Genomic DNA, 22,191 nt, shown 5'->3' with positions numbered 1-22,191 from the left:
GAGCTCTCTCCATGGTGCGTCGGGATCTCCGTTGACAATCCACACGACCCGGGCGCCCCGGGGTTACGCTACACGTGTTACGCCCAGTCTATCGATACCGTTCTGTTCAAGCCATCCCACCCAGGGCACAAACTCGCAGTCTCCGCCGATTGCTGCTAACTATCTTCCTGTCTTGATTCGTTTTGGTCCTTTTTGCTGGTGCACGCAGCCAGATACAACCAACCTCCCCCCCCCCCCCCCCCCCCTCCTCGTTGTGACGGACGTCCGGACGAAAAGAAAAGAAAACATATCCTACAGTATGTACGCACATATATACAGACATACAGGGCACACGCGCGCACGCACGCGCGAGCGCGCGCACACACACACACACACACGCACACGTACAGACGCAGGCACACACACATAGGGCTCGAGGTGGGTGCCCTTTTCTTTGCGAATGAATGTGAGATGATGACGACGACAAACGACGACAACGATAAGATGTGACAATGGCAGCTGATGAAGCCCTGGACATGGTTCGCGCCCGGAAAGCATGGTCCATCACGGTAGTTTTTCGGCAGAGGGATGGGGCCCATCGGCTCCATACCTGGCCTAGGTAGTCAAGGAAACCCGGGACCACGACCCCGACTGCCAGTGGGAATGGGGAACGCACGCTCCACTGAGTGACTTGCGGGGCGCGAAATCATTGCTAGTTTTGATGGTGGGATACGAGAAGCTTACAAGGGACTCGCTGCTTCGTGGGCTACGGTGGCAATCTTCATTGAAAGTCCTCGAGGATAATCTCCGCGGCCACCGGGCGGCGCATCCTCATGACACTCGTAGGTCTGTATGCTCCGAGTCAGACCTTCTCACCTTCTCTCCGATCTGCCCGGAAGGTGTTTGACGAGGGCTGACTCAGACCGACCGCGGGCCAAAAAAAACGGCGGGTTGCCACCTCATGATCGCTTGCCAGGCGGTTTTGTACCGGCGTCCACTGCTGCACTGCATCCAAGCCGGCGAACCCTCTTTTAAATCCGCGGGAGTTCTGCATGTCAACACCCGCAGCTGGCGCCAGCAGGGGTGGACGGCTCGGGGAGATCCCCCGACGAAGCCACTTTAGCCGTCGATCGCCTGGGGCGCTCGGGGGGCGTGCTTCAAGACACCTGTGCGGCTGTCTGAGCTGTGGAGCCAGTGGCTAAGACAGCATTCCCAGGATGACAAGCTGCGATCTGCAGCCTGCAGCCTCTCCATCGAGGAGGGGGTGCGGCAGTTGCGCGTCGTCCCGCCAATCACTGGCCAGAGGCTGCCAGCTCCATCAGGGTCTGAGTTGGTCGTCCAGCCCCATGGCGAGCACTGTACTACAGAGGGATCGCCGATATCTCCACCCCCCGCACACCCATTCTCCTCCCCAATCATCCTTAGCGGATTGGCCGGCTTCCACGTTGTGCCTTGGTGCCAGGCACACGCTACTGCCTTGTCGTTGGCACTAATGACACCCAGCGGGGAAGATCGACATCGATGCAGCTCAGGACAACGTCTCTGCTCGTCCCCCCTGTCTCGTGCGTCTCGTCTCTCTCGTATATAAGCGTTTGCCGATCGTTGAGGACATCTGATGTCCAACGCTTCTCCCGTCCTAACCACTCTTACCCGCTTGCCTGCCGCTCGTTATTTGTGTCAACCAGCACGACCGGCAACGGCCAAGACTTCCAGCGCTCTTCTCCTCTCCCCTCTCTAACCCACCCTCCGCCTCGCAAGTCCTGTCGCCACCACCATGGCCATGCTTCAGACCCTTCCTCCCTTGGCCTTCCGACCGGCGCCCAAGGAGAACCAGAGCCTGCCTTCCATCGACATCCTCCTGAACCAGCTCGAGCAGCAGCAGCAACATGAACGGCGGTCGTCCTATCACCGGCAACAACAACTCCAGTCGCTCAGGCCGCCCGTCCCCCCCGCCCTCCGCTTCACCTCCTGCGACAGCAGCCCATCAACAGAGCCCCCCCACGGCCGCCTGCAGTCAATATCAGGACCCTGCCCCGCCTTTCTCCAGCCGAGCATCGAACTGGGCCCGCGGAGGGCATCCACTGGGTGCCTGAACACCGCCTACTCCCTGGCCCCTAGCAGCCCGTCCCCTACCCAGACCAGCCATTACCACCACCAATGGTACTACAACCGCCCGAGCCCGGACCGGGACTTCACCCGCCAGAGGCGCAACAGCAAGCAGGCCATCCGCCGCCGTCGCTCTCACCCGGAGCTTACGCCGCCGCTGACCCCCCCGGCTGCGTTCACCCAGCACCAGCACCACCACCAGCACCACCAGCACCACCACCAGCACCACCAGCACCACCAACACCACCAGCACCACCACCACGGCGCCAATGAGCTGAGGCCTCTCGACGCCTTTGCCTCGTCCTCGTCCACCCGCGCCGTAGCCACCAAGAAGGAAAAGCGCAACAACACGCCCTACACCTTCGAGCAAGAAATCTTCATCATCTACCACCGCGTCGACCTCGACATGCCCTGGGACCAGGTCCGCGCCGCCTACATGCGCCGCTGGCCGGGCCTGAAACGCACCACGGGCGCCGTCCAGTGCGAGTACTACCGCACCAACGCCAAGGTGCCTGCCGTTACGCCCGATGGCTTGCTCATGCTGGTGGATCCCGAGACCGAGGCCGAGAACACGCGCGTGCCGGTCGGGTTGCCATCGCCTTCTTCGGACGCGCCGGCCAACGGGTGGTGGGCGAACGAGGAGGACAAGGCGGTGGACGAGTCGGACGACGGCAAGGATGCGAAGAAGGACAAGGATGCGTGGTACAAGGTGTACAAGGGCGTGGCGTTCCGCACCCGGTGGGTGCCGTGCCGGCAAGCCAAGTTCTCGTTGATGGAACGGTTTCCGGAGGAGCTGGTGGACGAAAAGAACGACTGGGTGAGGGAGGAGCACAGGTTGGCGGCGAGGGATATCGGTAAGTCCATGCAATCTATACACTCTTGCAAAACGTGGTCAACGCATCTTGATGCTAACAGCTTTTCTTCACAGCCGAGAGGCGTCGTCGGCAGAGGGAAGAGTGGTTGGCCGCAAAGGCACGGGAGAACCCGACCCCGCCGCCGCCAGTGGTTCTGTCACGGCTCTGATGGATTTGGGGAGCCTCATCCATCTTGCAATCCATACATTCATTCAGTTTCTTTTCCTTCTCTTTGTCTCCTGGACCTCTCTGCCTCTCCGAGCAAGGTCGCCCACACATCCGCCGTTCGCGCCTAACTCTCTCGCTTTCTAAAACATTTTCCTTTTGGGTGTCTCTGGAGTGGTGTTATCTGACAAGTCGTCTGAATGGTCCCGACCAAAGTGGATCTCTTTTCTTGGTTAAACGATTATCGGCTCCCCACGGAATATACGGGTTCTGGGACGTGAACTAAAAAAAAAAAGGGAAGGACTTGGGGGCTTGGATATATTGATAGGCATGCGTATAAGGCATAGCCCCGGGTTCCATAGTCTTAATGCTTAAAATGGGAAAGGATAGATAGATACAGCTGAAGCGCCTGATCCGCCAGGCTATTGCTGAGCTCTCTTGCTAAGGCGCGCGCCCTCTCTACGGACCAAAGTGCGACGGAAAATGCCAGATCAAGCCATCACCTCCTCCCACATGTCACAAACAGCGCCCCGATCTACTTGGCTGTTGGTTGCACTGGCCGCTAGGTATCTTTTTGACACACAAGGACAATCTCTCCCCCCTTCGCATTCCGGTCAGCGTGGTGTGCCTTGACCGCTGCGCTCATGGACCAAAACATCCTTGCGGTCCTCCACCTCCAAGGGCAGGATCACGAGGCCCGACACTGCTTTCCTCGCGAAGCTCCGCGCCAGTCCGCCCGCCGTTTTGTCTCATGGCATGCCGTTATCTTCATCAGAACCTGCGGTATGCCTGAGACAATCTGATGTGGTTCAAAGCCATTGGTTCCTTGGAAAACAAAAAAAACGCATGACCTTGCGAACATTCATTCACGTTTGCCGGGGCAGTTTTTTTTTTTTTTTTTTTTTTTTTTTTTTTTTTTTTTGTTCTCAACGCCCACCCGTTCTCTCCCCTCCTTCAACGTCGCAGGTGTCCATGAAGATCAGCCCGGGCCGGTGGTGGGCGGCTTGATGCCCCCCTCCTGCTCCCCGTCCTCCTCCTCCTCCGTCCCCCCCTGCTCGCCAAACCTCTCCAGGACCTCGTCGATAAAGTCGCGCTCATCAAACTCCTCCATGTCCGAGTCATTTTGGTTGGTGTAATGGTAGGGGTTCCGATCGAATTCGTCGTCCCAGTCCAGATCTTCGTCAGGATAATCTGCCGCGTAGTAATTTTCAGCTGTGTCGGACCGAGTTAGCGAGTCAGCCACGCCTCGGAATTTAAGACAAATCTCCCGGCCCTGGGAGATGCTGCATGATGCAGCAACGGTGATCACACAATCCCCACTCTCATCAGTCGTAACGGCCGGGAACGTACCATTCTCGTCATCCTCGTCCTCGGGGAACCCATCCTCGCTTTCACTCTGGTTGCCGTAAAAGAACTCCACCATGTCCGGCTCCGTGTCAAACACGAGCAGGCCGACCTTGTGGGCCGGCACGGCCTGATCACGCAAGCGCTCGGCGGGGACCCGCTCGTACACCTCCAAGATGTAGTCTCCATCGCTCTCCTCGTCGGTTGACTCGGCGGGCGCCAGCTCCGGAACGCTATCGACATCCATGATACTCGCACGCCGGCTCGCTTGCACGACCGGTTGCGGCTGGGCCGGCGGCGGGTGGCGCTCAAAGTATCGCTTGGCCGGCGCCTTGGGCTTGAAGCGCGACGGCTTGGCCGGGCTAAACTTGGAGGTGGTGCTCTGCTCTTCCATCCTGCCCAGGTTCTTTGCGATCTCGCTCAGCGTCCAGTCGTCCATGATGCGGGCGAGCTCGTCCATGTTGGCGGCGCTTTCCGGTGGTTGACGCATGGATGGCGGGAGCTCGTGCTTGGTCTGGGATGTGGCTTTGGTGCCTGGCCGCTTGAGTTTCCTGGCCGGGCCGGCGGCGGCGGCACGCGATTCCTTGTCCTGGCCGTTGATGGTCTGAGATGGCGGTTCTGCGGACCGGGAGGCGTCGGGTGCGGGCTTGGGCGACGAGGTCCTCTCTGATGGGGCAACGGTCGGTTCCTGCATGAGGACCTTGGCGAGGGTCTCACGCTGCTTCTTTGCGCCCCGCTCGACGAAGATGGCGGGCATGGAACGCTTCTTGGAGATGCCGCCGGGGGCAGGGGGCTGGGGCGAGTTGGGCCGCGACAGGTGGAAGCGTCGGATGCGGTCGGCTGTGGGGTTGCTCAGCGTTGGATGGGGTGTGGCAGTATCCGGCGCCGTTTCTGAGGTCGCGGAATCATGACTGGCGATCGGCAGCGCGCTCGCGCGCTCGCCCGGATGCTTAAGCAGGCGCTGCTCGTCGCCGTCGCGGGTCGCTTGGATCAGGGGCACCGCGGGCGACGAAGCGTCGGCAGCTGCGGCTGGGGATGGCGAAGCATCCGCCGTGGTGACTATTCTGCGCTGGTACACCCATCCGCCCTCGGAGCGCGATCGCTTGCTGGGCTCGAGTCCTGGAAACGGCGGCACATGTCAGTATGGAACAGAGCAACGCCCGGTCCAACAGGGAGCCCATCACGGGACTGGGGCATGGCGTACGAAGGAAATCGACCGGGGCCTCATCGGTGCCACGTTTGCGCTTGACATGGATGGTGTCGGGGGGGAGGCTTGCCATGGTTGGCATTGGCTTGGTGGTTGCTTTGACGTGTCTCGGAGAAACGTCATGAGATCGGGCCGTTGAGGTCGAAGCCACATGAAAGCGGTCAAGATTGGCAGAATATTTACTGCCTGTTTCCACCGCCTGAGCCGCTTTGGGGTCGGTCCGTGAGTCCGTGAGTCATCTGGTGGGCCCATTCATGTGGAGCCCATGCTGTGAAGGACTCGGCTTGGCAACGCCCGAGAGCTCCACCGTTGCAAAACGTTTGGACCCACTCATTCCCGAACCCAACCGGGCTCGTGTCTTCGACATGATGACGTGCTGCATCAGACCCGTTATCGTAACGAGATGCATCTTGCCACTGCCGCGCTACCGGTGTGTGCGCGCGTGTGTGTGTATGTTTGTGTGCGTGTGCATGGACGAGATCGGCAAGCCCTCACTGGTGGGTTTCTGGTTGTGTCACTCTTGTTATCCGGTTCCAGGCCCCACGGATGCGTGAAGCAAGACTTGGAATGAGACTGCAAGCAGCATGGACGGAGAGAGTCGGAGCCAGTCGACGGCAGGAGGGGGTTGCCTTCAGATGCAAACCGACCGAGTAGGGTTAGGTAAGCTACCCGACTTTGTAGCAGCCAAGGTCGACCGACAGGAGGGAGAGCCGCTTCGTTGGCGGTTGGGACTGGACGAGAAGCTCCAACAGGCGGGGCCAGATTCTTGGTGAGTGATTGATTGCACGGGTCGTCAGCTCCTGCATAAAAAAACCCCCCTAGTCCTGCCCCACTCCCAAGCTCGACTGCTAATCGGCGTGCTACAAGCGTCGGTACCTAACGACTTGTATGCTGCGGGGTCGAGCTATCTCGGGCGCTTATAGTGGGGTCGAACGGGTTCGCAGCTGAGATGGCAAGGCCACAACAACAGAGGCCATGAGGCCGCGAGGGAGGAGGTCCGCCGAGGAGGATATCAATTCCAGCCACGCAGCTTCCCGTCGGCTCAGGACCGTCGAGCTTCCAGGGCGAGGACCTACCTAGGAGAGAAGCCGTGCGTGCTCTAGATATACCTAGGTACCTAGGTAGGTGACTTGGGTAGGGGTACTATGGTAGGTTGGGTACGGTAGGTAGAGTCTATGGACCGTTCCGAACCTCCATCCAACGGGGATTGATAAGGCCTGGGTACCTAAGGTACCATGGGCTTACCGGGCCTTCACCGACCCGACTTCCCAGCCGAGGTTAGGTATCAATTGCCTTTCTGGCTCCTCCTGCAATCCCATGCAGGTTGTTTGTGCCACACTGCCCCGCGCTTTGTCAACCCATGGCATGATGGGACCATCCCGGCTCGAGACGAAGAGCTTCCCCCCCTGCCTTTCCAGCTTTCCCAGCGGCACCGGCTCCAGAGATTTCGTCAGTGAACAGAACATCCAGAGATGAGGAGATATTTTGTCCCCAATCCCTAGTGTCACCCCCCCCAACCTTGTCCTTCTCGAGAACCATCGTGCCCAAGTCGCCGCCTGCGTGCCAAAGATGTCATCGAAACAGATCCCAGCCATCATCACGTACCACAAGCCCGGCACCCACCCTCCTGTTCGCGTCGCCGGCACCTTCTCGGACCCGCCATGGCAGCCCTGCGAGATGGACCACGCCAGCCGGCCCGATGGCGAGTACGACTTCAGGAAGGACGTCTACGGGCCGCCGGGCACAATAATCCAGTACAAATTCGTCATCGGAGACGTGTGGTTCCTGGATGACAACGGGCAAACCATGACGGACGCTTCAGGGAACATCAATCACTTTGTCGTGATCCCAGAGAAAGAAGAGCAAGTCGGACCACATCCGGGAAAAAGCAATGCAAAGGGGTTGCTGACTGTCATAGGGCGTTGGACCGTGACGAGGATACCCCGGGAAATGACATCAAGCAGACCAGCACCGGCGAGGCCGCTCCTTCGCAAGCCCGGGCGCCCGCCGAGAGTAGCGAGGATGCTCCCGGAGACGACAACCAGCAAGATGGCACCAGTGAGGGCACTCTCTCACCCGAACAGGTGCCCACTAAGCGCAGCGAGAATACGCCGGGAGAAGATAGCAAGCAAGATGGCACCAACGAGGATGCTCCCAAGGACAACAACAAGCAAGACAGCAGTGATGAAGTTTCCACTCCTTCGCCAGCCCAAGTGCCCGCCAAGAGCAGCGAGGATACGCCAGGAGATGACCACAAGCAAGATAGCATCGACGATGGTGCTCCCGAGGACAACAACAAGCAAGACAGCAGTGATGAAGTTTCCACTCCTTCGCCAGCCCAAGTGCCCGCGAAGAGCAGCGAGGATACGCCAGGAGATGACCACAAGCAAGATGGCACCAACGAGGATGCTCCCGAGGACAACAACAAGAAAGACAGCAATGATGAAGTTGTCACTCCTTCGCCAGCCCAAGTGCCCGCGAAGAGCAGCGAGGATACACCAGGAGATGACCACAAGCAAGATAGCACCGACGATGGTGCACCTTCGCACCTCCAGGTGGCTGCTGAGGATGCTCCAGGAGACGACGTCAAGCAAGACAGTGCTTTCGAGGGCACCTCTTCACCCGCCCAGGTGCCTGCTGAGGATGCTTCTGGTGACAACAACAAGCAAGACGGCACCGACGAGGGCACTCCTTCGCATGTCCAGGTGACTGCTGAGGATACTCGTGAAGACGACCACAAGCAAGATAGCACCGCCGAGGGCGTTTCTTCGCCCGCCCAGGTGCCTGCTCAGCATAGCGAGGAGACGCTCAGAGATGACAAGGAAGAAAGCACCGACGAAATAGCTCCTGCATCCTCCCAAGCGCCCGCGGAGAACAGCAAGGATACGCCTGGCGACAACAAGCAAGACAACACCGACGAGAGTGCTTCTTCGCACGTCCAGGTGCCTGTTGAGCGTAGCGAAGATACGCTGACGGATGACATCAAGCAAGATGGCGCCGACAAGGGCGCCCCTGGAGATGACCACAACCAAAGCAGCACCGACGAGGAAGCTCCTTCGTACGCCCAGGTGACCGCTAAGGATACTCCTGAAGATGACAACAAGCAAGACAGCATCGACGAAGCCACTCCTTCGCTCACCCAAGTACCTGCTGAGCCTAGCGAGGAGACGCCCGCGGACGGCAACGAGCAGGACAGCGTCGATAAGGCCGCTCCCTTATCCGCCCAGGTACCTGCTAAGCCTAGCGACGAGACGTCCGGGGACGACAAGAAGCAAGACACTGTCAAGGACGTACCTTCGCCCGCCCAGGTGCCTGCTGAGCCTAGCGACGAGACGCCCGCGGATAGCAATAAGCAGGACAGCGTCGACGAGGCCACTCCCTTATCCGCCCAGGTGCCGGCTGAGCCTAGCGACGAGACGCCCGCGGACGGCAACAAGCAGGACAGCATCGACGAGGCCGTACCTTCGCCTGCCCAGGTACCTGCTGAGCCTAGCGACGAGACGCCCACGGACGACAACAAACAAGACAGTGTTAAGGACGTACCTTCGCCTGCCCAGGTGCCTGCTGAGCCTAGCGATGAGACGCCTGCGGACAAAAATAAGCAGGACAGTGTTGAGGACGTACCTTCGCCCGCCCAGGTGCCCGCCGAGAGTAGCGCGGATACTCCCGGAGACGACAGCAAACAAGACAGCATCGACGAGGCCGCTCCCTCACCCGCCCAGGACGAGTTACCCGAAGATAACAGCAAGCAAGACAGCATCGAGGAGACTGCTCCATCGCCCGCCCAAGTGCCAGCCGAGAGTAGCGCTGATACTCCCGGAGATAACAGCAAGCAAGACAGTATTGAAGAGGCCGCTCCCTCACCCGCCCAGGTGCCTGCCGAGAGCAGCGCGGATACTTCTGGAGATGACAGCAAACAAGACAGCATCGACGAGGCCGCTCCCTCACCCGCCCAGGACGAGTTACCCGAAGATAACAGCAAGCAAGACAGCATCGAGGAGACTGCTCCATCGCACGCCCAAGTGCCAGCCGAGAGTAGCGTTGATACTCCCGGAGATGACAGCAAGCAAGATAGCACTGACAAGGACGTACCTTTGCCCGCCCAAGTGCCAGCCGAGAGCAGCGATGAGTCGCCTGATGATGACAGCAAGCAAGACAACGCTGAGGAGGCTACTCCATCGCCTGTCCAAGTGCCCGCCAAGAGTAGTGACGAGTCGCCTGGCGATGACAGCAAGCAAGATAGCATCGACGAGGCCGCTCCCTCACCCGCCCAAGGCCCTGTTGAGCGTATCGAACCCGGGCATAGCAAGGATGCTCCTGGAGATGACGGCAAGCAAGACAACACCGAGGAGGCTGCTCCATCGCCCGCCCAAGTGCCCGCTGAGCGTAGCGAGGAGACGCCTGGTGATACCAGCAAGCAAAGCAACATCGACGAAGTTGCTCCTTCGCCCGCCCAGATTCCTGCTGAACCAAGCGAGGAGACGTCTGGAGACGATAATAAGCAAGACGGCACCGAGGAGAACGTATCTTCGCCCGCCCAGGTTCCCGATGAGCCTATCGAACCCGAGCCTAGCGAGGATACTCCCGGAGGTGACAGCAAGCCAGATAGCCCTGATAAGGACGCATTCTCGCACGCCCAGGTGCCTGCGGAGCGCGGTGAGGATACACCTGGTGATGACAACAAGCAAGCCAGCGCTCACGAAGACGCTCCTTCGTACGCCCAGGTGGCTGCTGAGCGTCTCGAACCTCCCGCTGGAGACGACACCCCCCGCCGTGACGGAACTGGCACTCCCATCAGCGCAATTGTTGCCGCAGAGGTGGCCGACTCGGCCGCACTCCTCCACGAAGAAGTCCCCGTGCGAGAGACCCCCAAGAGCGAGTGTGGCGCCGAGGTTGGTGATGACAAGGAGAAGCCGGCTGCTGTCCTGATATTGGAACCGCCCGCAGGCGAGGGCAAACCATACATGATCCAGACGGAAGACTTCGTCAACGGCCAGGATGAGTACATTTCTGACAAGTCGCCTCTCTTTGCCCATGAGGACGTTGGTCTCCCCCAGCAGGATCAGCAGCCCGAGCACGAATCGAGGGAAGTGCGGGACACCGCACGCTCCGATAGCGTTGCGAGCACCGGGAGCCTCGACCCTGGCCAGGTTGACGTGAACGACCCGACGCTGGAGCCGTTCCCCTCGAACCTTGACGACATCGTCGACACCGTGAACGAGCTGGAAAGCGACCTTCCTGTCGACCAAGCCGAGTTCGACGGCAACGAGCCCTCGCCTGTTATTAACCCGTCGCGCCGAGCGACCGTCGATATCACGGGCGACTTTGACCTGACCGCCTCTCTAACGTCCTCGGTGGCGCCCACACAAAACACGGCCACCGTGAAGTCGGCCAGGGGATCGGTTGGATCAGCGTCCGGCAAATTCACTCTCCATGCAATCTCCGAGAACGAAGAGGCGGTTGCCGAGGAAGAGGACCCACCCTCTCATCCCATCGTTCTTAGCAACCCCATCCAGCCCGGGCCCGAGGAGACGAGCCTTCCTACCCGTGACGAGGATGAAGGGGTTGCGTTGGTGGATCCCGTGAACCCTGAGACGGCCAAGACGCAAGTATCGACGATTGCTTTGGAGGACCAGCCGCCCCTGTCGAACGTGGACAATGTGAATGGCGCCGAGCTAGGAAAGGAGGCCGAATCGAGGCCGCTACCCGAGGACCAGAACCAGCAAACCATCGACGAGGGAGAAAACAATACCGCACCCTCCCATGATGGTGAGGAAAAGCAAGATGCTGCGCCGACCACGTCGCTGGAGCCCCAACCCAGACGCCTCAGCTACGCTGAAGCCGTGGCCTCGGACCCGCTGCCGAGCACTCTTCAGGACAACACGCTGGAGGACCAAGAAGCGAAAGCCGAGCCAACAGCCGCCGAATCATGTCCCACATCGAGTCAGGATGCCACGATCGAGCCGCAGGCGGAGACGACGCAAACGCAGCAGAACCTCCGCCAGCGCACTGGGGCCACCAGGACCATGGCCTCCGCCGCAGAGACCACGGCCCAAGCTTCTCAACCTGACGACACCACAAGAGGAGTAGAGGCTGGTCAAACAACGGAAGAAGCGGAAGGCCAGGCAGGAGAAGAGGAGGAAGAGGAAGAAACGATGGTGCGTCCCGCTTCTAACATGAGCGCCCCTGTGTTGGCGCGCACCTTCCTCAGGTATTTCTTTGTCGAGCTTGTGGTGGGCGTGCTTCAGCAGGTTGCGAGGCCGTTTGGCGGGCTGTTTTGGACGGGAAGAGGGGTTTGGATTTGGGGAAAGGGGGTGGAACGTGTCTCTCCTGTCCCGGAGACGATTGGTGAAGGCGAGCGTGAAGCTGGGACCAGGGAGAGGGAGCGGGAGGCGGAGGAGGTGGATCATTGAGTGGCACCAAGCCAGGGTTGGGTATGACGGAGTAACCATGGGAGGAGGGCATGTTAGCCATAAGCTTTTGTTTTCTTCGCGTTGGAGGTGCACCCAGACACACAGAGATTGACATCCTAGGATGGGCGCGCGAACCATGGAAAAGGAGCATTGTTACGAGACTGTGAAATGAAAGAGACGATTAGCTTGGGAGATGGCATGTAGGCTGGTATCATGGGTATCGTGAAGGCACGATGGAATCAAGCATGAGAGATGAGCATTACGATCCAACCTGAACAAGACCAAAGCTACATGTATGTAATGGATCCCTGCAAAGCAGGCTCCCTCATGAACCCCCTCTCCCCGCAACAAGATCCAAACGTCAATATCCACGACCAAGCAAGCCAAGATGAACAAGAACAAACGAAACGAACAAGAGCTGACGAGCAACACGCAAGGCATGTAGTTGCGAAGGAACCACCCCGATTCAGCCACCCGGATTCCACTTATCCAAGAATTCCCCCGTTTCCTCAAAGATCAGGTCTGTAATCTCCAAGGGGTAATCTTCAGGAGTGTTGTTGGCAGGGGTGTCGAAAAAGAGAGGGACCTGTTTTTCGTATGCGGGTTGCAGGCCCGTTTCGTGATCCTGGTTCTCGGCGATGGCAGACTCTGTGTCGGGATTCGATCTCGTGCCGTGAGTCAATGGTGGAAGGGCCGAGCCATCTTCTTGTTCGAAAGTGGGCTGATCTCCAAAGTCGGAGTTCGACGCCGGGGCGTCCCACTGGTATTTGGTGGTCAGGTAATCGAAAGAAAGGCTGCTGCGTTGTTGTATTTGCCCAAGGCCGCTGCTACCATGAACCCCGGTGTTGTTGTTAGCGATACCGGCGCCTTGAGACGCAACGCGGGGCGGTGGATTGCCGGCACTCAGGGGGAGATAACTTCCGCCGGGGTCGCCAGGAATGGAGGGCGCGGAACGAATATCGGCACCCTCAGAGCCTCCCGTGTCTTGCGGTCGGCTGCCTTCGCCAGCAGAGGTTGAGCTGTCCATGGGGACCAAGGTCGTGGCTTGGGTAGTTCCATTGCCCGACGATGGTCTGAGTCTCCCGGAAGAAATGGGAGACGACGGGCTGAGCGGACGCTTTCGAGAGGTTGAGGTTTGTTGAATGCCGGGAGGAGGGTGGCTGTCAACAAACGTCTGATGCAATTCGGAAGTCTCCGTACTTATCCGGCACACCTGACTAATGTGGGATCCATTGTAATTACCAACCTTGACCACATCATTGTTCGCCCCGGGAAGCATACGTAGCGTGCTACCGGGGGACTGGTCAGCCGGCCAGGGCTGGCCGCGATTGGCGGAAGGTTGATGGTCAGCGAGGGGCTGGTGAACGGCCGAGGACCCGTCGATAGGGGAAGGCTGGTAGTTGGTGGGCGACTGGCGAACAGCAGGTGATTGGGAAGTAGAGGGAAGTCGCTGCCTCGAAGATGCCCGGTTGGCGACCCTCCTTTGTGAAGATGCAGTCGTTTCGCAGGAAGCTCTGATCCATTCTGCATATATGTTGGGTTAGCACATAATCTATGAAGGTTGAGTTGAAGAAGAGAAGGTTGAAGGGGAGAGATTGGGCCGCCACTTACCTGGTTCCTCATCCTTCTCCGCGTTCAACAAGAAGTTGTACTCCTCTTCACGTTGCATGCCATCCTTCTTGAGTTTCCACTCTTCATAACTCTCTTGCGTCAAACAGGGGTACCATTTCACGCCTTTTCGACTTTGCATCTCTGAAAGGCTGCATTCGCTAGGGTGCTCGTGCAAGGCCCTTCGGACGGCCCGATCGGTTTCAGACCGCCAAGCCTTCTGGCAATCGTGGCACCGTCTGTCACGTCCATGGTATCTTTTGAGATGTTCACTAAGCCAGGGACTGCAGTTAGCATGTATGCCTTAGATCCCAGCGTGATAGAGGCTGCTGCTTACTGCCACTTGCTGGCATTGTCCCAGAATCTAGTTCGACAGATGTTGTTTCGCGGGTGCGGAAAAGGACAGCGGAATTTTCCACCTTCCTCCATGATGGCTTCAGTCTTTAGCTGTTGCTAGCATGCAAAGATTGAAGGCCTTCTCGATCCTTTTCTTCGAGCGATTCTTGTGGAAGTTGGTCAACACCTCGGCGCTCAATGTGCGTTCGCTCTGAGGACCGTCGACCCTGTCGATCTGGGAGTGGGCGGAGGTTGGCGACAGACGGTGTTCTAGGCTGTTGATGAGGCCAAAGACGGTGGTATCGTTGTCCGGGTCGTCGAGACAGTATCGCAGGATTGGATACGGGAGCCTTGCTTTCTATGGCTGTCGATGTCAGCATGGTTCAATACGAGATGACTCTGTCCATGTTGGACGGTAGACTGAACCGCATGGGAGAAACTCTCCAACGGTAGCTGTCACATACCTGGCTCAAGCTCATGGATGGTCTCTGTGACATGGAAATGCGTGTTGAGCCGGTGTCAACGCTCGGGTTTGAGGATAAACAGAACAAGACTCGGCTCAGGACGGCCACCCCGAATTCGAGGGAAAAGGAAGGGCATTGTCACAACCGGAGGCGCTGACTGCTCCCTTTAGTAGCTCTTAGTTGATGTCGCTGCGACGTGCCAGGTGAAATCGCCGCGATGTTGAAGGTGAAATCGCTGCGATCATGCCAAGAGAAAAGAGCACTTTGGTTGACCGCCTCCTGTCCACGTAATCGGCAATTGGGCTCTAGTATTGGCAATTGGGTTGCCATATACAGATATCCTCCTAAGAGTTGTTGTTACCGCTTTCCAGGGCTCTGAGATGGAGTGAGGGGGAGCGGTTGAGCCGCATGGCGGGGCCTTTTGAGGGAACTGAGAAAGCGACAATGCGCCACGGAAGCCAAGCATTCATCACCATCACCATAGATCTCATGAGGTTGATGTGGGTTCTCATTGTTTGCGAGTGAAGAAAAAAAAGAAGAAAAACGACAGGGCTCGTTGAACGCCACTGGGAAATGGCGCAGAGCCTGGACAGTTGGCTGTTGTGACGTCCAGCGGACGATCCATGACAACGGGCTACCAAATGATAACTATCAGTGCCTCAATTTCATGCACAAAACTCGGTGATTCCGGATGCCCCGGGTTTGTGGTGACACTTGGAAGCCACCTGCGGGCTGCAGACTTGGCAACCCCGTTGGCCGATGGCTCATGGTAAGAATGTCAAGGAGAGAACCGGAGAGTTGTGCTGTCAAGCCAGCCGCTTCCGCATTTCCAGCTGTGCCACTAGTTCACAGCAAGCCACGCTGCGGGGCAGCCTGCTCCTCCGCTGGCTGTTGTACGGGTTCGAGGAAACGGTATTTTCAAGCCCCGTCACCGCCGCTCTCGAGTCGCAAAGCCATGCAGGTTGTCGTGATCACCTTTGGCCAACCGGAGTCACGCCAGCAGGTGCAGCCCATGCTGAAGTTTGAATTGTAGACGGATTGTCCCGATTGCATCTTTCCGTGCGTCCGTTTGAGACGTCACACAAGCTCGGTGCTCCTTTTGACCACGTGGACTCTCACGGGGGAATCTCGAGGTCGGGCATGGCGCCAGGCATTGAGCCCGCCGCAGAAAATGCATCCTCAGCCCGGGGCCGGCGTCGGTATCTCAAGGATTCGTGGGTTCTATCAGTTCGCGCATCCGCCTCAGTTTCACCGTCTCTCATGGCTTCGGCTCGCAGGTCCCTGGCGATGTCCATACCCCTGGCTTTGCTTGCGGAGCGTTCAGCGTCTGCGATGGCCTCGTCGCCGCCGCGCGTGTTCTTCTTGCGCGGCCACAGGCTGGGCAAGGCAATCTCTTGGAACCTCGGCTCGACGCAGCGCTCGTCAAACCAGGAGTGCAGCCGCGACTCAATCAGCTGCGCAATTTTTGGCACATCCTGCAGACGCGAGCGGCTGCCCAAAAGGCTGCGGACGGAGAAGTCCAGCCTGTAGTCGTCGAGAAACGTAAAGGTCATTTTTGTGGGCGTGTTTTCCGACGGATTGCTGGGAATGAAGGAGATGGACAGCGTGCCGCTGAAGCGCACAACCGAGACGGACAGCGCCACCGGGAGGGCGGCGCTGAGACGCTTCGGGAAGTTGAGAAGCAGCTTCGTCTCCACGGCCAGGGTGATCATGTCGCTGAGGTCCACGTCCATCCTCGCCTGAAGCCGCGCGCCTTCCCGCGTGGCCTTGTTCGCATCGAAGGACTTATCGATTTTGAGATCGAGCCCATCCTCATCGACCGGAATGATACGGCAATTGCTGAAGATGGGAAAGTCCTCGCCTAGGGTCAGCTCGGTGACGCGGATCTCATCCACAAAATCGGGCCTGGACGGGCCGTTGAGCGTCTTGGTGAGCGAGGTGAGGATGGCGTCGTCGTGCTGAGCATCGTTGCGGAATTGCGCGATGGTCTGGGCGATCAAGACGTTGAACCAATCCAAGCTCTCCGGCTGGTGGCTCTCCACCTTGTAGTACGTCTTGTCGAGGATGGCGCCGATGGTCAGCGTCGGCGGGCTGGAGCGGAGGATGCTGGACTTCTTCTTGGTGAGGGTGGGCTGCGGGCCCGGCTGGCGGGCGTTGGTTTCCCGCAGGCTCAGAAGCGATTTCTTGTGGGCGAGGGTTCGTGACCGCCTCTCCCTGGCGCGGATCGAAGCTGTAACCTCGGGCGAAGGGGCCTCGCCAAAGATGAAGAATCTGATGAAGGCGGCGACCAAGAGCACGATGGATATCTGGCCGAGGATGAAACCTTGGGTGAAGGAAAGCCTGTGCCACAGCCCACGTCGCCCTTCGTCAGCGATTGACCAGGCAACACGGGGAGCTTTGGGAATTTATGATGGCCACCACTTACGCCGGCTCCGTCTTGGCCGGGCAGACCTCGTGTGCCATGCTATCCGTTACAGCCACGGCCGGAGAAGAATGGCATTGGATTTTCTAGGGAGGCATTGAAGTGAGGTGACGTTGAAGGGTGGAGTCTCATGGCAGGGCCCCCGGCCTTCAAGATTTCCACACACAAGTCGCACAAGGCAAGAAGAGATGAGCTCTTATCTTATCGCGCCATGGCAGCCCGAACGGATCCACCCGGGCCACCAACGTGGGCCCCTGGAGCAGCAACACCCTTGGCAGGCAACCAGACGGTGGGAACCGGGAACCTTCAAATGGCAGGGCATTCATTCACTCATTCGTTCAACTTCGTTTATCAGCACTACGACGCCAGAGAGCCGGTTAGGGTTGGCTGACCAAGAACCCAACGGTACAGAACCGAGCCAGTTTTATTTTCACCATCCTTGGCTTCAGGCAGGAATCTTCGGCGATCTATGCGACGGCCATGTCGCATCGGCCCCTCGGCGATGCGTGAGAGGAGCCCGGTTCCATACTAATAACGTCCTCGATCAACACCTCCAACCGCGCTGATCTCCCGGGGTCACCTTCATCTTCAGAGGCAAAGCAGCCAAGATGGATGTGGTACAAGCCTCGTCAGGCTATGTCACCAAGATGGTGACGGCCGGTGACAGCGCCGCGGGAGCGCCATCAGCCAAGATGAAGATCTTGCTGCTCGACAGGGAGACATTGCCATTCATCTCGGCGGCCGTGACCCAGTCTACCCTTCTCAACCACGAGGTCTATCTCATGGACCGCCTCGACAACCCAAACCGCGAGAAGATGCGCCATCTCCGCTGCCTCTGCTTCGTGCGGCCCCATCCCGACTCCATCGGCCTGCTCATCGACGAGCTACGGGAGCCCAAGTATGGCGAGTATCATCTCTTCTTCAGCAACGTCGTCAAGAAGTCGACGCTGGAGCGCCTGGCTGAAGCCGACGACCACGAGGTGGTCAAGCTAGTGCAAGAATACTTCTTGGATTACGCCGTGATCAACCCGGACCTCTTCTCCCTGAACATGTCTCTGCCCAGGCATCGCCTGTGGAGCGGGAATCCGGACACGTGGAACACGGACTCGCTGCAGCGTGCCACTGAGGGTGTTATCGGCATCCTCCTCAGCCTCAAGAAGAAGCCGCTGATCCGGTACCAAAAGAGCAGCCCGCTAGCGAAGAAGCTCGCCTCCGAGGTTCGCTATTACTTGACGCAGGAAGACCAACTGTTTGACTTTCGGAAGGTGGACACGCCGCCCATTCTCCTCATCTTGGACCGCCGAGAGGACCCCATCACCCCCCTGCTCATGCAGTGGACGTACCAGGCCATGGTGCACCACCTTCTTGGCATCAACAACGGCCGGGTCGATCTGAGCAGCGTCCCCGACGTGCGGCCAGAGCTCAAGGAGATTGTCCTCTCTCAGGACCAGGATCCCTTTTTCAAGCGGAACATGTACCTCAACTTTGGTGATCTCGGCAGCAACATCAAGGATTATGTCGAGCAGTACCAATCCAAGACGCAAAACAGCGCCAACATCGAATCCATTGCCGACATGAAGCGCTTCATCGAGGAGTATCCCGAGTTCCGGAAACTCTCGGGCAACGTGAGCAAACATGTCACTCTTGTCTCGGAGCTCAGCAGACGAGTCGGTAGCGAGAACCTTCTCGAGGTCAGCGAGCTCGAGCAGAGCATCGCCTGCAATGAAAACCATGCGGCTGATTTGAAGGTATGGCCCGATCTCCCGAGCTGGTCCAATGCCGCCGATCTCTAACCTCTCTCAGAAAATCCAACAACTCATCCAATCTCCCACCGTAACCCCCGAAAACAAGGTCTACCTGGTCGGCCTCTACGCGCTCCGCTACGCAAAACACCCATCCAACTCACTCCCGATGCTAACCGATCTCCTCACTGCCGCTGGCGGCGTGCCTGCGCGCCAGGCAGCGCTCGTGTCCAAGCTGCTGACGTACCAGCGCTCGCTGCAGCAATCTGCGTCGGGGGGGTCTGGCATCACGGAACTGTTCGAGTCGGCGGGGCTCTTCAGCGCGGCGGGCTCGCGCTTCAAGGGCCTCAAGGGCGTCGAGAACGTCTACACGCAGCATTCGCCGCTGCTCGAGACCACGCTGCACCAGCTCGTCAAGGGCAAGCTGCGGGAGGCGCAATATCCCTTCGTCGAGGGCGGGGGGACAACGCGGGACAAGCCCCAGGATATCATTGTGTTCATCATTGGCGGTGCGACGTACGAGGAGGCGAAGATGGTGGCAGGCATAAATGCTTCCAATCCGGGCGTCCGCGTTGTGCTGGGAGGGACGACGATCCACAACGCGGCGACGTTTATGGAGGAGGTGGAGGATGCGGTTGAGTCGTGGCCCGAGGCCGGGGCCGGGAGGAGGCGGTAGGAAGAGAGGCGCTCCAACTCGGGACAGATCGAGGGATAGAGATGAAGGAGCGAGGCCCAGAAAGGACCGGGGATGTACTGGTCCTTTCAGCCAACAAAGGAGTTCGCATGAGGCGAGGCCATGTTTGAAAGCATGTCGTTTCTAATCCACACAATTGTTCGTTGATGCACCTCGTTCCGCCACTCTATCCTATCTCTTTATTTCCTCTTCTCCTCTCTACACCAACCTCACCGAATCCATGCACCCATATCCCGCCGCCACTCCTCCTTCCTCACTCTGATCCCCCTTCGTCCGCAATAAATACCCGCCCTCCTCATTATGCACCACCTTCCCGGTCTCCCGATCCCACAAGCACGTCCCGTACACTCCCAACTCACAAATCACCCCGCCCTGCTCCACCTGGCCGTTCCCGCGCAAGATCGTGTTGGTCGCAGGCGGCGGCGTGATGAGCTCCATGAGGATGTACGACCCCCAGTGCTCCTCGGGGATGGTAGATAGACGTTGTGGGATGGCCGATTTGTACACGTTGTTCCCCCCGCCCTCGCGCTGGGGTTTCATAACGTAGCGCAGGCATTGCGAGGGGTCGGTGGCGATGGCACGGGCAGCGAGGCCGGCCGGCGAGGCGTCGAGCGGGTAGATGTTGGTGAAGGTGCGGTGGATGGCGGCAAGGGCGGAGGCGTCTGAGGAATCCGGGAGGAAGCGCCGCAGAGCGGGCGGCTCGCCGCCGCTCTCGGGGGCCGTGGCGAGCTCCTGTTGGACCTTCTTCATCCCTGCCAGCTGGGTTAGCACGGACGGGCAGGTGATGGCGTTGGAGCGCTCCAGCTGGTAGCGCGCGTCCCACGCGGCGGAGGTGGGGTAGTCGCCTGGGCCGTAGCCGGCGCGGAGGTAGGCGACGGCGACCTCGAACGCGAGGGCGGGGTTGTGGGGAGGGCGGTAGAGGAGCTCGCGGCGCTGGGAGGACGGGGCGAGTTGCGTGTGGGCAAGAACCTGCGAGAAGGGAAGGCGGAAGACGGGGATGGGCTCGTCGCCTCCGGCGTTCTGCACGGCGTATTCGAGGTGGCGTTGGTCAAAGACGTTGCGCTCGCCATCCTGGACGAGAAAGAGCACGCAAGTAGGGTAGCCGTAGGCGGATTTGCCGTAGGCGTGGAAAGCGGCGGCCAGACCGGCGGCGAGGCCTTCAGTGCTTCGGTTCTCGGGGAGCTCGAGGGATGAAGGCGGGATTGGGTTGCCCAAGAGGGGATACTCGGTTTTGGCGAGGTATCTTGGGTGAAGACCACGTCAGCTTGTCTGCTTCCAAGAGTCGGAGAGATGAACATACTTATGCAACAGAGACGTCCTCGACGATAACCCGCCAAAGGAAGAGGCAATGGTGTTGAACTCGACCTGCTTGATCTGAAGCTTATTGCCGTCCTGATGGACCATGTAGTCGGAGCGGAAGAGACCTAGAGTAAGATTCTTTGCAGGCGATGCTATTGTCAAGACCCTGCACCACACAAGTTGCTCCGGGTAGCCTTACTTGTACATAACCCTCCTCCTTCACCCGTAGGTGAACCTTCCACAGGCTGTCAATGAAATCATCACCGCCAGCAACCCTGCATGTAAACTGTCAGAGGAGGCGAGAACAGGGTCCTAGCTTTTCCTTGGGGACGGTGGTGACATACTGCTGCACGAGATGCCCGAGAAACTCTTCATCACGACTGATGCGAGCATACAATTCGTTGTATTGTGTCTGGACAGCCTTGGCCTCCTCAAAGCAAGACTTGGGGAAAGGGCTAGGAAAGAGAGTGACCGGGGCCATCGTGGCCAGCATCCCTTCTTCATCGTTGCCTGCAGACGCCGGCGGTGGTCTCACAGCGAGGCCATTTGCTATCGCCCAGTCTTTGGCCGTTTGCACCAGGCGCTCCAGCTCGTGGGGCTTGTCCAGGGAGGGAGGATACGAGCCGCCTGTGAGAGAAGCCATTTTGATTGGGTGGGCGGGTGTCGGGGAAGTGAGATTCTGACACTATGAAGGCAGGATGGTTAGCTACACAAGAGTTGGAACAAGAGTCGAAAAAGGCCGAGTCTCATCACGACGAATTTGGTCCTGTTACTACAGGTAGTCTCCCCGGACTCGGATCTGCTTACAAATTGACCGAAACGGCGTCCTGAAGCCTCCTTCGGGAAACCAAGGATAGAACTCCAAGCCACCTAGTCTGTATCAGAAAATCGTTCAAATGTCTCTTGTGCTTACTCCGGGATCCAACTACACCTTACCTTCGGTTTGCTGGTGGTTTTTTTTTTTTTTTTCGGAGCCACCCCAGAGACTCTGTCAGTTACTCGTCTCGGATCCCTCTGTGCCCCTCTTCCCGCGCCAACGGAGATCGGTTGGCGGGGTTGGTTCTTATCTTATCAGCCCACTTGATGAACTTGATGAACCGAGCTTTCCACTCTGGGAACAGCTATAATTATATAAAAATTCACAGTGTGAATGAGCTGGGGAGTCTCCTCAAATGTTGAAAAAGACATGGAGGATTCTTGCAACATGAATAGGTACCAATAGGTACTGAATTGCCACAATTGTGGAATCGACAGGAATAGGGGTTTCAGCGGCTATTACTAGCAAAAATATCAGGAGCTATTTCCAAATGCAGTCTACCGGACATTTGATGCCCTGTTCTAGTTCTAAGTCGGGTAAATGACAGTGCGAACTAACTACTACATCATGCGTTGCTTGCCTTTCAGGTTGCTCATGTGATTGCCTACATACTGTGTACTGTGTATGTCCTGGGCACAATGGCGCCTACCTACGCAGTAACAGCACTGCGTAAAGTTAGCGAACGTCACTGACTCGCGCTTCTGGAAGGTTGCAGACTCGACGAAAAGAGCGGACGTGCCC

General features: G+C 58.4%; 7 protein-coding genes across 7 annotated transcripts; 3 read left to right on the top strand and 4 right to left on the bottom strand.

Annotated features, from left to right (window-relative positions):
* Positions 1–1,753: 1,753 nt before the first annotated feature.
* VTJ83DRAFT_1044 (uncharacterized protein) lies at positions 1,754–3,108 on the top strand (the record flags this gene model as incomplete). Its single annotated transcript, XM_071007160.1, has 2 exons — positions 1,754–2,939; positions 3,014–3,108. 2 exons carry the CDS (start codon positions 1,754–1,756, stop codon positions 3,106–3,108), a joined length of 1,281 nt encoding a protein of 426 aa, XP_070870397.1.
* A 975-nt stretch (positions 3,109–4,083) lies between these two features.
* On the bottom strand, positions 4,084–5,737 carry VTJ83DRAFT_1043 (uncharacterized protein; the record flags this gene model as incomplete). The annotated part of the gene is made up of 3 exons (XM_071007159.1): positions 4,084–4,316; positions 4,455–5,567; positions 5,653–5,737. 3 exons carry the CDS (start codon positions 5,735–5,737, stop codon positions 4,084–4,086), a joined length of 1,431 nt encoding a protein of 476 aa, XP_070870396.1.
* Positions 5,738–7,224: 1,487 nt separating this feature from the next.
* Positions 7,225–12,068, top strand: VTJ83DRAFT_1042 (uncharacterized protein; the record flags this gene model as incomplete). The annotated part of the gene is made up of 2 exons (XM_071007158.1): positions 7,225–7,517; positions 7,574–12,068. The coding sequence occupies 2 exons, from the start codon at positions 7,225–7,227 to the stop codon at positions 12,066–12,068; spliced, it is 4,788 nt and encodes a 1,595-aa protein (XP_070870395.1).
* A 466-nt stretch (positions 12,069–12,534) lies between these two features.
* Positions 12,535–14,029, bottom strand: VTJ83DRAFT_1041 (uncharacterized protein; the record flags this gene model as incomplete). Its single annotated transcript, XM_071007157.1, has 3 exons — positions 12,535–13,592; positions 13,680–13,948; positions 14,016–14,029. 3 exons carry the CDS (start codon positions 14,027–14,029, stop codon positions 12,535–12,537), a joined length of 1,341 nt encoding a protein of 446 aa, XP_070870394.1.
* A 1,562-nt stretch (positions 14,030–15,591) lies between these two features.
* Positions 15,592–16,939, bottom strand: VTJ83DRAFT_1040 (uncharacterized protein; the record flags this gene model as incomplete). The annotated part of the gene is made up of 2 exons (XM_071007156.1): positions 15,592–16,816; positions 16,902–16,939. The coding sequence occupies 2 exons, from the start codon at positions 16,937–16,939 to the stop codon at positions 15,592–15,594; spliced, it is 1,263 nt and encodes a 420-aa protein (XP_070870393.1).
* Positions 16,940–17,506: 567 nt separating this feature from the next.
* On the top strand, positions 17,507–19,316 carry VTJ83DRAFT_1039 (uncharacterized protein; the record flags this gene model as incomplete). The annotated part of the gene is made up of 2 exons (XM_071007154.1): positions 17,507–18,646; positions 18,702–19,316. 2 exons carry the CDS (start codon positions 17,507–17,509, stop codon positions 19,314–19,316), a joined length of 1,755 nt encoding a protein of 584 aa, XP_070870392.1.
* Positions 19,317–19,532: 216 nt separating this feature from the next.
* On the bottom strand, positions 19,533–21,276 carry VTJ83DRAFT_1038 (uncharacterized protein; the record flags this gene model as incomplete). Its single annotated transcript, XM_071007153.1, has 4 exons — positions 19,533–20,577; positions 20,635–20,771; positions 20,833–20,908; positions 20,978–21,276. 4 exons carry the CDS (start codon positions 21,274–21,276, stop codon positions 19,533–19,535), a joined length of 1,557 nt encoding a protein of 518 aa, XP_070870391.1.
* Positions 21,277–22,191: the final 915 nt, after the last annotated feature.

Source organism: Remersonia thermophila, chromosome 1 (assembly GCF_042764415.1).
Source record: "Remersonia thermophila strain ATCC 22073 chromosome 1, whole genome shotgun sequence".
Lineage (NCBI taxonomy): Eukaryota > Fungi > Ascomycota > Sordariomycetes > Sordariales > Chaetomiaceae > Remersonia > Remersonia thermophila.
This window is presented reverse-complemented; position numbering and strand designations above follow the sequence as displayed.